Below are 13,770 nucleotides of genomic sequence, written 5' to 3' on the forward strand. Positions count from 1 at the left end.
CATTCAATTCTTAAATTGAACGGTACAGAACTATGACGAAAAAAACATAAAACAAACGTACAGAAAAAATATCGATGAACAGTACACAATGTCTGGCATCAACCTTAGGTTGGTTATACCCGTTTATATTCAAGTTACGATCTACGACCAGCTTGCATAGTAAATATCATCAATATTGAAGTCATTTTAAGACTATTTTCAGTTGTTGCATGTCGAATTATCATATAAAACAATAATGAAAATTCATCGCACCTCCAAAAATTCCACATCAGAAATGATTGCACTAACAGTGATAATTCATCGCATCCAGTTAACAATATTATGGATTCAGCTGCTTTAATTACACTTTTTTGGACTTTAATCTTGTTATTATACATTATAAAGTTGTATTCTAATTAAATTGTGTTAAAATATACATTCAAATCAATTATTTCGTATTTTCAAAAAGTAAACAAACGCAGTTTTTCCCGTCATCCTTTATTCTACAATAGACATACTCTCATACGACAATGAAAATGAACAAACTGGATTCGCACTTTATATACACTGATAAAGTAATTGCTTTAATTTGCGTAGCTTTAATAATTAAACACCTATTACCGTCTACGTTTAGGGTAGGGTGAGGGCAAGTGGTTAGGTTTAGGGTAAGATTTTGGGTTAGGATAAGGGTTGGGGTTATATGAAATCTAGCAATCTTTAAGTATTTGGAAAGTATTCATATATGCAAAATACACTTTAATATCAATATTCCATATATATACATAATTAATAATCATCAATTCATTTTTTCCAATTTCTGGAGGAGCTGGACCATCTCCAGTTTGGATTGAATCCCTTCTTCTTTTTTTGCCTCGCTCTGCAAGTCTTTAATGTTTTAACTAAATTTTTGACAGTTTAGTTCCCAAAATCGTTCGTCTGATCTTTAATCGAGGATAATGAATGAAGCAGAACAACTTAAATCATCAGTTAAGGATATACGTTTATAAACGTTTATTACAATTATGGATATCAGTCTGCATATATCATCGCATTTTATAGGGCGACTTGATTGATCTAACATATTTGACCTTTGTAAAAAAACACTGCAAATGCAGAGCGTACAGCTTAAACACAACGATAGTATTATCAATGACGATGAAAATTGCAAAACCTATCATTTGAAAACAATGAGAATGAGAACGTCACAATAACTGTCAAAATTATTGAAAGGTTAAACGATATACAATATTCTAGTTTACATCAGGATGTCGTCATATCTTATTCGAAATGCGACACAGATCATATTTGTTCATTTACAAAAAACTGTTTACTCTAACTCAACCATGTTCGTGTAATTAGATGAACACTTTCCACACATAAATAAAATTAATTATCTTTTTTTTTTCAGTTGACAAGTGTATACATAAAATTTGACCAAGCTCAACTTAAGTATTACAATCTATTATTGTGATATGTTATTTCTTTCAGTGCAAATGATATATCAAAACCAATGTCATCTCATTCCCACGCCGAGTCCAGTCCTGGCGCTATATTGAGAGTGGTCCTGAAATATCTGCTATTTAAATACACTTCTTTATAAAAACCTTGACACTGCAGTTGGTGAGATATGTGTTGGATCAACGAAATATGAATTGCCAGTCTATATAAATGGGAAATATAAAAGTAACCATGTATAAGTTTGAATATATTTACCAAATATTATATAATCAATGATGAATATATTTAGGTTGATGCCATGGTAGAAAGAGTAACAGACAGAAGAGACCATTAAAATTCGTCAAATATATGTAAATGACAACACAGCTGAAGTTAAAATCAGTTTGTAGAGAAGCTTAGCAGATAATAGTATTAAAGTAGGAAAACCTGTCAAAGCTACATTCCTAAAATTGAATCTACTCAAAGGAGAAATTAGTCTACAAACTATACCGCAAAGCACTCGTGAGGTACATGTTTTATAATTTTACATGCAATCTTAAACTTGAAAAACATATCAACTGTGTTCAATATTAGTACAAGTCAACATGTGCTCTGTTTCTATATATTTTAAAAGGACTGAAAACAATAACAATCTAAAATTTCCAATTTATAATTACATAGTTAATGAGTGTGTGCATCTTCTTTGCCAAAAAATCACCAGGGCAGATGAGCACGTCCAACCCTATTATTTCCCAATACTAGCAACTTAGTTCCAAAATGTTAAAATAAAATTATAATACTATAATTCAGATATAATTTTTTTTTTTGAATCATTAATTTACCTGCAAAACAATAGGTCGCGCAAATAAAGATACTAGTCATAGAGATTTTGAAATCAATATTAATGTGCAACATTAACTGAAACACATATTTGCTTGTGTCCATTTTCCAAGTCATTGCATTAACATTCACATCAACACGTCTGAAATTACAACACATCTTATGTTGACTTTTCTGTAGAAACATGTGAAATTACAAGATGTCAAATAAAACAGCTTGCCAAGAGGCATTAGTTTAATAAAATCTAATAGTAATCGTTATATTTTGTATCAGGACAGCACGATGTCATAGAAGATGGTTTCTACAAAGAGGAAGATGAATGTATTATTGTCTAAAAGCATGCAGGAGATTTGTTCACAGACTGCAAGTTCCCTCTAGCAGCTATGATTGATATAGTTTGAGACGATTAAGAAATTAAAGCTGACATTGAGGGAATGATTCCTTTTACTGGTAACATTGTTGTATCTGGAATCAATACAGTTTCATCAGTAACCATTGACTTGTAACTTTATTGTAAAAATGATTTCAATTTTTTTTAGACAGAATTGAAATTTCAAACAATAGTCTGCAAGATATGTTGCAGTTACTAAACAGCAGACTATACTTTTTTGTCAGGATGAATGAAATATCTTTATTGGCAAATTACTATATTCAAATGTAGCTTCACTTTAAATTAGCATTAACCACAACTAATTTTCAATATCATCTTATTTATCACAAACCAATTTAACACATTCATAATTATTAGTCAAGATAAAACTTTGAAATTTGGATATTTTTATCAAAGTTTGTTGCATTCATTTTTGTTTTCAATCAAATTAAATTTCTATGCCAACTTGAGTGCATACATAGTTTTTAAATATTAAGTGCACACAATCTTCAAATTGTTGGTTCAAATATTCTCTGAAAAGTTGAGTACTATCATCTGTCTTGCATATTGGTTATCTCAGTCAGTTTGGATGCAGTCATTTTTTAATATTAATGCCAAGTTGGATTTATATAATATAACTACTGAATACATTCATATTTTTTCCAACTGATATTCTTTGCCAAAGAAAGGGTATGAATGTAAATTATATTAATTATTGTACAGTTTGTTGAAAGTAGCTGTTGAAAATTGAGTCCCAATCGTCAAAATTTGGCATCTTATCTATATTTCCATGTTTTGCTAATTATGTATGTTATGAAGCTATGATGAACAATTATAATGTTCCAAAGACATAGTTGTGTATTTATGTCAAAAGCCTAAAATTTAACATGAAATGCTTACATTCATACTCACGAAGTTAAGTTATACATGTATGTCAAATATACACTAGTAGCACGATTTCAGTCTGAAACGGTCATTTTGGTCTGATCATATCTTAATCGACTGGATTTACCGCTAGAGAAAAACGTCAAGACTTTTAAGAACTTTAAGACGCCGTTCCGATCGATAGTCTGATCAGGTAAATCAGTCCGTTAAGGCATGTCAAGATAAACAAGACTGAATCTTCTAGCAAGCTGTTAAGATCCGTTACGACGGTGTCAGACCAAAACAGACCATGGATACAAAATTACGTTAAGAGGTTGTCAGACCGTGTTCAGTCGTGTTCAGATTTTAATAATTTGGACACAAAACGGGTGAAACTTTCCCAGTGTGTATCAGGGGTTGCTCCCCTTTTAAGAATAAAATAAAAATTAGAAAGAAGACGGTTTATGTTAACTGAAAGTCTACCATGTCCACTTAATTAAATAAAAAAATAATCAATTTTAGTTCTTACTTTTTCCTTTTTAATTATTTAACATTTTTGATATTAAAAAAAAATAAGTATTTTGGCTCAAAGTCATACTGCTGCACAAACCGCTGCGAATTGAGTCAAAAATCAACAAATTGCCGAACTAATATTTGTTTATTGAATATAAGCATCTGAAACTTTATATTTAATGGTTTACAAGTGATTGCAAATAAATGTTTATGCAATTACACACTGGTGCCGTGGTGAAAAATTTGTCAACTTGACGCAACAGATCATTTGTATACCCTTAAAAAATTACGGATGTCAGGATGAACACTTCAAGTGAAAACGTGATCTAAATATGTTTAATTAAATTTTGCCTACTTGATGTAACTTTTTAAAAAAAATATTGTAAATGAATATGCATTATCATTTAACTTTTTATGTTTCCTTTATAAATTTCATTTGAGTTATTGTAAATTTGAGGCAGGGAAAACTATTGAACGACAATTGCCAATCTTGCACAGTGCAATGAGAAACCAAAGTCAGATTTATCTCCTCATCAATCCAGATGGCGCATAGCTTAATGCGGTCCTTATCAGCTTCCTGCTGATAACCCAAAGCATTTGTTTACAGTAATCTATAGCAAGTCTACACACATATAATATTTATTTCATAAACAATTACCCACTATTTGCTGGTGTACACATAATTATCAAGTTATTTTGTAAGCAGTTTTTTATTTTCTTCACAATGTCTAATTATGGATCATGGAGTCTCCCCCAATTAAAAGAAGAATTAAGAAAGAGGAAAGCAAGGATTTCTGGACGTAAACATGAATTGATAGAAAGGTGATTATCAGATTTTATCCTTTGATTTTTTTTGATAAATAGAAATATTATCAGGTTTAATCTTTGAATTATTATTTTGTAAATAGAAGTATCTACTCTTTTATATTTAATTAGATATTTATAATTTTTTTCATTTCTTATTTAAATTTACATTAAATCTTTTGAATACTAAACTCTCATCTAAATTCTTAACCTTTAAAATCATGATATGAGATACAATAAAGTCTGACAGTAAAAAATATTTCCTAATGAATATATAGTTGAAAATTTCTGAACTAAAATTTTAAATGTTTTTGTTTAGGCTTGAGGCATACGATAGAAACAAAGATTTTGGAAATCAGGATGAAGTTGGGGAGGAGTACACAATGACACTTCCAGATTCTATCCTTTACAAAGATTTTAATAGTGGAACTGAATTTGTTGACTTTAAAATGGAAACTATAGAAGTGTATCTAAAACCAATGGATAAGGTTCTAGATTCGGATGCCAAAAATTTGTACAAGGAAAAGTTTTTAAAATATATTCGTCTTGCCAAATTTGATAATACATTCTTTGTTAAATCTGAATGCCGAGCTCAAATGAAAAGGACAGTGTCCTACAAAATAGATGTTGCCATAAATGAAAATGGGAGTGTAGATGAGTGCCAATGTGAATGTGCAGTGGGAATGGGACCTACTGCACACTGCAAGCATGTATGCTGCCTTCTTTTAGCACTGCATAATTTTTCATGCAACGGTGAAATTGTATCTGAGGAAACATGCACACAGAGGCTACAGACATTCCACCATAGTAAACCGTATAAAGGCTCACCGATAAAAGCAAACAGTCTACCCCTGGCAAACAAAAAGGGAAGTGAAGTTCAGTTTGATCCACGGCCAGCAAAATACAGAAATTGTGCTAATTATAATGATTACTTTCGAAATGTTTGTTTAAACCACAGAGGTGTTTCCAAATTTCCAATTTCCCAACTGTATCCTCCTGCAAATGTGTATGCTGTAGCATCAGATCATGACTATCTTGAAGGACATCCAGAAGATAGATGGTTAAAAGATGCTAATATTTCACACATATCAGAAGATAGAGAAAAATATATTGAATCTTCAACAACAGGTCAATCTAAAAATAAGATTTGGAAACAGGAGAGATGTAAAAGACTTACAGCTTCAAATTTCGGACGTATTTGTAAAGCAACAAATAGAACTAATTTCAATAATTTAGCTGATTCATTGACAGTTATGAAGGACATTAAAACTTCTGCTATATTGCATGGTAGAAAATATGAATCAATTGCACTGGCAAAATATGAATCTGAATGTGGCCGTGGAACCAGTCAGTGTGGTATTTTTGTCAGTTCAAGCCATCCATATATTGGGGCATCGCCAGATGCAGTCATAGATGACCAAACCCTTCTTGAAATTAAATGTCCATTTGTAGTAAGAAATCAGATGATTACAACCAAAACAGTGCCATTCTTAAAGGAAAAAGATGGACTTTTAATACTAGACAACAACCATGATTATTTTTACCAAATACAGGGACAATTATTCTGTACGAATGCTAAAAAATGCATCTTGGTTATATATACATTTTGTGACTTTAAAAGTGTTTGTATTGAACGTGATGATTTCTTTATTGACAACATGGTGAAGAAATTAAAAGAATTCTATGAAAATTATTTCAAAAGTGCTGTTCTACAAAGGCTTTTTTACAAGGAATATAACAAATACACATTTGATTGATATATATATGTATGTTAAGTATGATACAATAATGATATTTCACTATTTAGTACTTTGTTTATCATGTTTATACAAGTTGGTTAGAATGTTCTTGAAGTTAACATATTCATGCTGTTTCTGGGATGATGCAAGTTTTGAAATTACACAACATAAAACATACAAATGTGATCTCACTGGCTAGTTTAGTTTCAGTAATGTTCAACGGTGCTTTTAGAATTTTATAAGTTTTTGCCAGCCCTATTATTCTTTCAATATGAACCCTTTTGCTTGAAATAGCACGGTCTTTCAAAACTGTTTTGCCAGTCATTCTGTTCTTTTTTCGAAAAAAAAGTTGGAATATTAATTGATACATCATATGGTGCAAATAAATCTTGTACATTAAATCCTTTGTCTGCCATTATCGAGTCACCTTTATCACATACTGAGGACAAATTACTTCTTTCACATATTTGCCTATCACTTGTTGAACCACCGTATGCTGGAGAAACATAATTTATCAAACCACCAGGAGTTGCACCAACCAATAGTTTGATAGTATTCCTGTTTTTATAAGTTGAAAATGTGGACTGCTGAGCTATTGGTGACTTTGGCTTCATCACTGGGCATTCAGTCCCATCAATTATTATTCTAGTTGATGGAAATTTTATTTTAAAATCACGCGGACTGAAAAATCGAACAATGTCTCGGTCAGGGAATGTTTTTACTTCCCGCCACTGTCTTGACATGAAATTAACCCAGGTTACCCAAATGTTGACAACTGCTGTTTCAGAAATATTAAAAAGACGACTGAGTTCAAAATTAGTTTTGTGCTGCCGAAGTTTAATCAGTCTTAAAAAAAACTGGTTTTCAACTGAAAGCTGATCACTTCTATAATATAAATAACTGAGTTTATAAGCAGCATTTCCTAAAGTTGCAAGGACAAATGTAAAATCTTCATATGTCTGCAGTCCTGTATAAAACATAATCCCAGGCGAGTCAAACATAAACTTTTCAACACAAAGTGATGGCCATGTCAAAGTTTGTGTAAGTGAAGAGTCAGTAGATGGAGCATTCATACTTTCATTGGGTACAGTCATTTCTGCATCTACACATGGTTCGGCTGTGTAATAAATTTCATTTCCAACATTAGCATCATCACATGGAAAATTTGCCTGCATGTCCTCACTGCTTTCAGAACTATCAGAGTCAACATTGACTTTTGCCTCACTTCGTTTGGCCTGTCGTACTGATCTGTCATTAGAAGTAGAAGTACTGATCCATGGGAAGACACTTGGAAAAGCATCACTTTTCAATCTTTTTACAAGTGAAACAGTACCTGAAAACAACAGTTTCATATTAAACAAATAAAAAATTCAATTCTTTTTTATAATTTTATAATTTCAGTTAGACATGAATGGATATTTTTGATTTTCTATTCAATTTTATTAAAAAAAAAGGGGAGGGGTCTTGTAAAGAACATTATTCACATATATCATTTTTATTTCTATCCCAAGGATAATTAAAATTAATGTTTTAAGATCATTAAATATGCATGACTTTTTGTATAAATATATTTTTTTACATGTTTTAACAAAAATTCTTTTGACTATTAATGATCTGTTTACATATTTTTGATAAGAAATTTTACCCTGCAATATAATAATAATGTACAAAGAACTCATGCATGTTAAAAATCTTAACTAAGAAATATAACATCAGCATGTTATAAACAAGATAATCTAGATATACATAGATAAATATTACTTACCACATGTGGTCTCTGACTTGTAATCTGATGGAAGAAAATGAAGTTTACACACAACACTTGTTTTTGATGGTTTCCAAAGTCTATATCTATTTCCATCCATGTTTCTTTTGATTGCTTTGATCCATTTCTTCTTTATTTTTTCATTTTTTGGAAAAACATGACCTCCTCTATTGGAACAATTTGGAACACAACAGCAAGTTGATGGCATTGTTTATATCTATATCTAATTTTCTAATAATTTGTTTATCAGTAGAGAATCTCTAGGACCGTATTATAGTGTGCTGCCACCTGGAATTCTTATCAGGGGTAATAACTGACTTTGGTTTCTCATTCGGAAGAATCTTGAATTACTGTACGTTGTTTAAGGTGGCCTCGGAGGAGTCTCGATTGAGGCACGCTATCGTTGGCGCCATTTTTGTTGCTGAAGTCGAACAATCTATGTGGACAACCTGACAACTGAGGTGAATTACATCGGAAATAGAATAAACCCGTAAGTAATACAGATTTTTCTAAAGGAAACGATGTTTTATTGCCACGGGTCTTATTATATCATTCTTAAATACGAAAAGGTATTTGCTCTAGATATATTGCAATTTGCAGAGCTAGAAGCTTCTTTCAGTTTCCGCACTCCATCATAATATTGATGACTAGGCAGTGAATTTCGTGCTAATAAATGTTTGAAACATCACCACCTCCGTCTGACTCAAACATTTCTTGTATTCACACAACATCATCTCATTTCTGAACTTTCTAAAAGAATATGAAATATTCACTGACTTCGCTTCGAATTATCAACTGTATTCTACATAGACGCCTTGTTGACACTAAAGAAGAAGAAGAAGTAATGTCAACTGTCATTGATATTTTTTTTTACAATATTTGAATATGTAGCTTTTTGAAGGTACAAATGTAATTCAGACCACGAGCAATCCTCAATCATAGAAGCATGGCAAGGCAAGGAAATGTTGTCATACATATATATAAATAAATAATTTGAAAAATAATTAAAAGATATAGACTCGTATTTCAATCTTCATGTACTTTGAAAATTTTATTCTTAAAAAGTATTAACGCAGTCCTTCAATTTTTCCTGAAGTCTCTGGTGGAGCTTCACTTTTCCCTGTTTGGCTGTCAGGGGTCTCTATAATTCTGAAGTTCCGTGACAACTGATGCATTGTTCTTCTATCTCATTTTGATATACTTTTTTCTCCCCTTTATATTTCATTTGCATATGAGCATGAGGCAGACATTCTCTGTATAGTAGCTTTGCTTACCAGACTATATTCTCTATTTCTATTTGTAAATATATATATAGTTAAGGGCATTTACTCGAGTGACCGTCAGTTGCTGAATTCCGACTCGAAAAACTTTGACACGTAAACTATTTCTTTTGACTGGGAGGAAATTATTTTCTTACCCTTGCCATGAATCTTTATACAGACTGATTTACCCGAACTTGCATGTGCATGATTAAAAGCAGTATCTTACATGATCTAAGAAGCATAAAAAAACATTAAAATGTGCTTGCCTAAATCAAAAATTTCTTTTTTGGAGAGCTGTAAATTATGATCATATATAAAAATTGTTGTTGTTTTTAAGAAAGGAAAAAATAGGGTGTTGATATTGATTTTTCTATAGATAATTTTGATTAATCACTTCTAGTAATATTAATCTCACAAATGGAAAGGTTTCATAGCAGATACATGTACTTTAAAATACTTAGCTAGCACTTATATGGTTTCAATTTAAAACTATTTTATTCATCTTAGCTTTTTTGTACATGTAATATCCGTTCGGTGACACTGATAGGTGATTTATAGATATCAGTAATAATAATTATAACAACTATCGTCCAAATCACACACATCTTCAAATAGACTGTCCTTATGCAAATTAAAATGTAAGCTTAGCACCATCAGTTGAGAAAACATTGTTGATATATATGTACATGAATTGATAATTTAGTAGCAAGATTTTCGCAGATATAAGTTTGAAGTGGGTGCAGGTGTATATATGTATGTATCACCTTGACCTAAGGTTAGGGGAATGGCTGGGATCCTGCTTACATGTTTAACCCTGCCACATTCTGTATGTATGTGCCTGTCCCAAGTCAGGAGCCTGTAATTCAGTGGTTGTCGTTTGTTGCTGTGTTACATATTTGTTTTTCGTTAATTTTTTTGTACATAAATTAGGCCGTTAGTTTTCTCCTTGTACAAAGGATTGCACTAATACACAACAGCAATTCATACCTGTAGTTTCAACAAAGAAAAAAAGGTGTATAGCTTGCTACATGGTATATATGCTCATTGTTGAAGGCTGTTCACCTATATTTGCTAACTGCAACGATATTTGATTTCTGGTGGAGATTGTATCAATGGTAATCATACATGTACCACATCTTTAATATAAATTAGCTGGACATTTAGTTATTGAAGATGAGAGACATACATTGTCATTGTAAGACCTAAAATTATGATTTATTTGGAGTCCGATAATACAGGACTACTGGAGATAGATGTAGGGTTGTCATTAAGGAAACTAATTGCCATGGCCATAGTCAGAGTAATTTACATGTTTTTGTAACTATAGAAAGATAAACAAAAGGTGTATACATATATATTCTAGTTTGCTCATGGTTGTATGCTGTTCACCTATACTTGATTACTTCTACATCCTTTGGTCTGTGTTGGCATTGTCATATTGTAAATCATACCATATCTTCTTACTATTAATTTAAACACACTGATAAAATTAAATAGCTGGCATGGACTCCTGGGTCATACTTCTTCAGAATCATGGGGAGAAGTGACTTCTTTTTTTGAAACTGATAGGGAGAAGTGGTGAGATTTGAAAGAGAAGTGCTCCTTCGCTTGCTGCGCTACAATGTTTGGGTTTTACTATAGTATAAAGGGTCATATGTCAATAATGTTCTTTTTATATTGTTCAATTCATATCTGAGTATACAATTTAAGTAACAGTTCAAATCCAAAGTTGTTTAAAGTTAAAATTCTTGTATGAAAGCTACCAACTAAATGTCTAGCACTAAAAAGATTTTTTTTTTTATGTCAAAAAGGTAAAGAAATTATAATTTATCAATTATAATTCAATTAAAGAACTATTTTAAGGTTGAATATCATGTTTATGGATTTCCATCATAGCTGGTCTGTTTCCGATCGGTAGTTAGTAAACAGTCAGTGAGGGACTAAGAAAATTTACAAAAATAAACGATGTTTGACAAGGTATTTGGAAAGGAATCTGACGTTTCTAATGCAATAAATGGATTAAACATTTACTGGCGGCAACTTTTATCACGTTCAAATGAAGTAACAAACTTATTTTGCCGCCAAAAGTTAGATTGATGTATGCTCTCGAGTAACAAGTACAGGAAGTGCATGAAGTGATAAAAAGTTGTCTTTTTATTAAATAACCTGCTACACACTGTATTTAAGTCAAAGCTTTAACATCTTTTCTTAACATGCTTAACAAAATGAATCGTTTATGTCTGAATTTCTTTAATACTCAATAAAAAATTGATGTTTCATCGACTTGGTAAAAATTGAAAATGTCTGATGACAAAAGCGACTGAAAACGAGTATGGTGAACAACAGTTTGACTAGATTTCGCTTTTGACGGTTGGGCAAAGCAAAGTGACAGAGGGGAAAGCGACTTTATTGCCCTAGTCGCCTGCTAGCCTGAGCCCTGAATTGGACATTGTGTTATTTTAGAATCGGACATATGACCGTAAAATTTATTTCTAGTCAATTAGCACAAATCTACTGGAAGTCTAATTATGCATGGCAGTCATTTAAGACAATATTGTATTTTATCTTTAACTGGCCACATTCCTAGCTTAGACAATCAAAATAAATTTGCATTTCCCCCTCCTTACCCAATCAATAATTTTGGGCCTTCCATCTTTTGAGGACATTGTATAGGGCACTATAAAAATTAAGCCATATTGTAAACTTGGATATGTATGATGGCTCGTTTCGAAGCTGAGACATTTTCACATATGTGGTTAAATTTTCGGGGTACGAAGTGTGATTCATTTTTCCGTAAATTAGCATACCCCGAAAATCTTTTCGTGATGCGGCTCTTCATGGTAAAAAGTCCTTTTTTTTACACAATAATTTCTTTGAAAATTTAATACTTTGAATACATATAATAACTCCATAGTTTTTACACATTTATTCTATGGTCCTATACTTTCCAGATCAACACAAATGGTTAAGCTCAGTCACTTGTTAAAAATAGAAACATGTCCAATATCACTACACAGAGAGTTTTGGTTACACACAAATTTTGTGTTCCTCAATTGGATGGCGCATTAGGGATATTGACCCAATTGAATTGTTTTATATTTTTCATGTCGGGGCCTTTTATCATGTTTATAGCCAACCACACGGTATGGGTTTTTCTCATTGTTGCAGGCTTTATGGTTGCCCATATTTGCCTACATCCACGTCATTTGAAATTTGGTGGGTAGTACATGTAGATGTATCAAGGACAATGTATGTCAATAAGAACCATTATCTGTTTAGGTACATTTAAGAATTCTCATGGGATTTATAGAATACTGTAGACATTTTTTGGAAAGTTTGCTATAGCAACACTTTCCTAAGCCATCGGCCTCAAACCAGAAGTGGACAGACTATCGCAAATGTCCTACTCAAAGATGCTTTTGAAATTTTGAGTCCTATTGAAAAGATTGTAGCTTGAATAAAAAAAGGAATGAATGTTCACCAACAATTCAGATGAATTTAACTTCATTTTAAAAATGAGTATCACAAACACTACTTCACGGATTTTCCATGCGCTGAAGAGAAAATCAAAAGAAATCTACACGAGACATCGTTTAAATCATGAATATTTCATAAATGAACATTTTCCAGCGCAATTTTTACTACGTACGATATTTACAAATGTTTATTATTAAATATTAAGTAAAAGCCAGAGTGTATCGAAAGAATCCAGTATGACTGACATTACTGAAATGCAACATGTTTATATTTTGACCAAGCCGTCGGATAATTGACAAGTGATAATAGTTTGATTGAACAATTATACACAGGTGACAGAAATACTCGATAATCATATGGCTTATGTCACACGCCAAGGATGAGTAAAGGTAAATACTGGCTATGATAGAAAAGTGCATGTTTTTGTCAAAACATCGATCGGAAGGTTTTGATGCCAAACATTTGAAAACTTTTAAATTCAGCTATTTAAATACTTGCTACATGTATTTCACATTCCAATGTGGATTTAAGGACCTTCACTCATCCAGCATGCTCACAGTCACGTGGATCAAACTGACAGCAGAAAAACATTGACTCAACATGCTCAACGATAGTTCGTATCACAGCCTCCTCAATGTTACGATTTACAATTACATTTGTACACAAATCGTTATAAGGATAAGGCAGACAAGTCAGCTTCTACTTAGAATAACTCAGCGT

The 13,770-nt window shown here is 32.0% G+C and overlaps 1 protein-coding gene and 1 pseudogene across 1 annotated transcript; one reads left to right on the plus strand and one right to left on the minus strand.

Annotated features, from left to right (window-relative positions):
• Positions 1 to 4,505: 4,505 nt before the first annotated feature.
• Positions 4,506 to 6,386, plus strand: LOC127717234 (uncharacterized). Its single transcript, XM_052222985.1, has 3 exons — positions 4,506 to 4,825; positions 5,127 to 5,971; positions 6,361 to 6,386. The coding sequence occupies exons 1-3, from the start codon at positions 4,728 to 4,730 to the stop codon at positions 6,384 to 6,386; spliced, it is 969 nt and encodes a 322-aa protein (XP_052078945.1). The 5' UTR covers positions 4,506 to 4,727.
• Positions 6,387 to 6,551: 165 nt separating this feature from the next.
• On the minus strand, positions 6,552 to 8,621 carry LOC127717237 (uncharacterized; annotated as a pseudogene).
• Positions 8,622 to 13,770: the final 5,149 nt, after the last annotated feature.

The sequence above is a fragment of the Mytilus californianus genome, unplaced genomic scaffold, assembly GCF_021869535.1.
Source record: "Mytilus californianus isolate M0D057914Y unplaced genomic scaffold, xbMytCali1.0.p SCAF_91, whole genome shotgun sequence".
NCBI classification, from domain to species: Eukaryota; Metazoa; Mollusca; class Bivalvia; order Mytilida; family Mytilidae; genus Mytilus; species Mytilus californianus.

Bases quoted from the DNA above. Each gene is read 5' to 3' on its own strand.
- LOC127717234 (XM_052222985.1), top strand. From the start codon at position 4,728: ATGTCTAATTATGGATCATGGAGTCTCCCCCAATTAAAAGAAGAATTA. The intron at 4,826-5,126 runs GTGATTATCAGA...GTTTTTGTTTAG, and splicing joins AAACATGAATTGATAGAAAG to GCTTGAGGCATACGATAGAA. The intron at 5,972-6,360 runs GTAAAAGACTTA...TACCAAATACAG, and splicing joins GATTTGGAAACAGGAGAGAT to GGACAATTATTCTGTACGAA.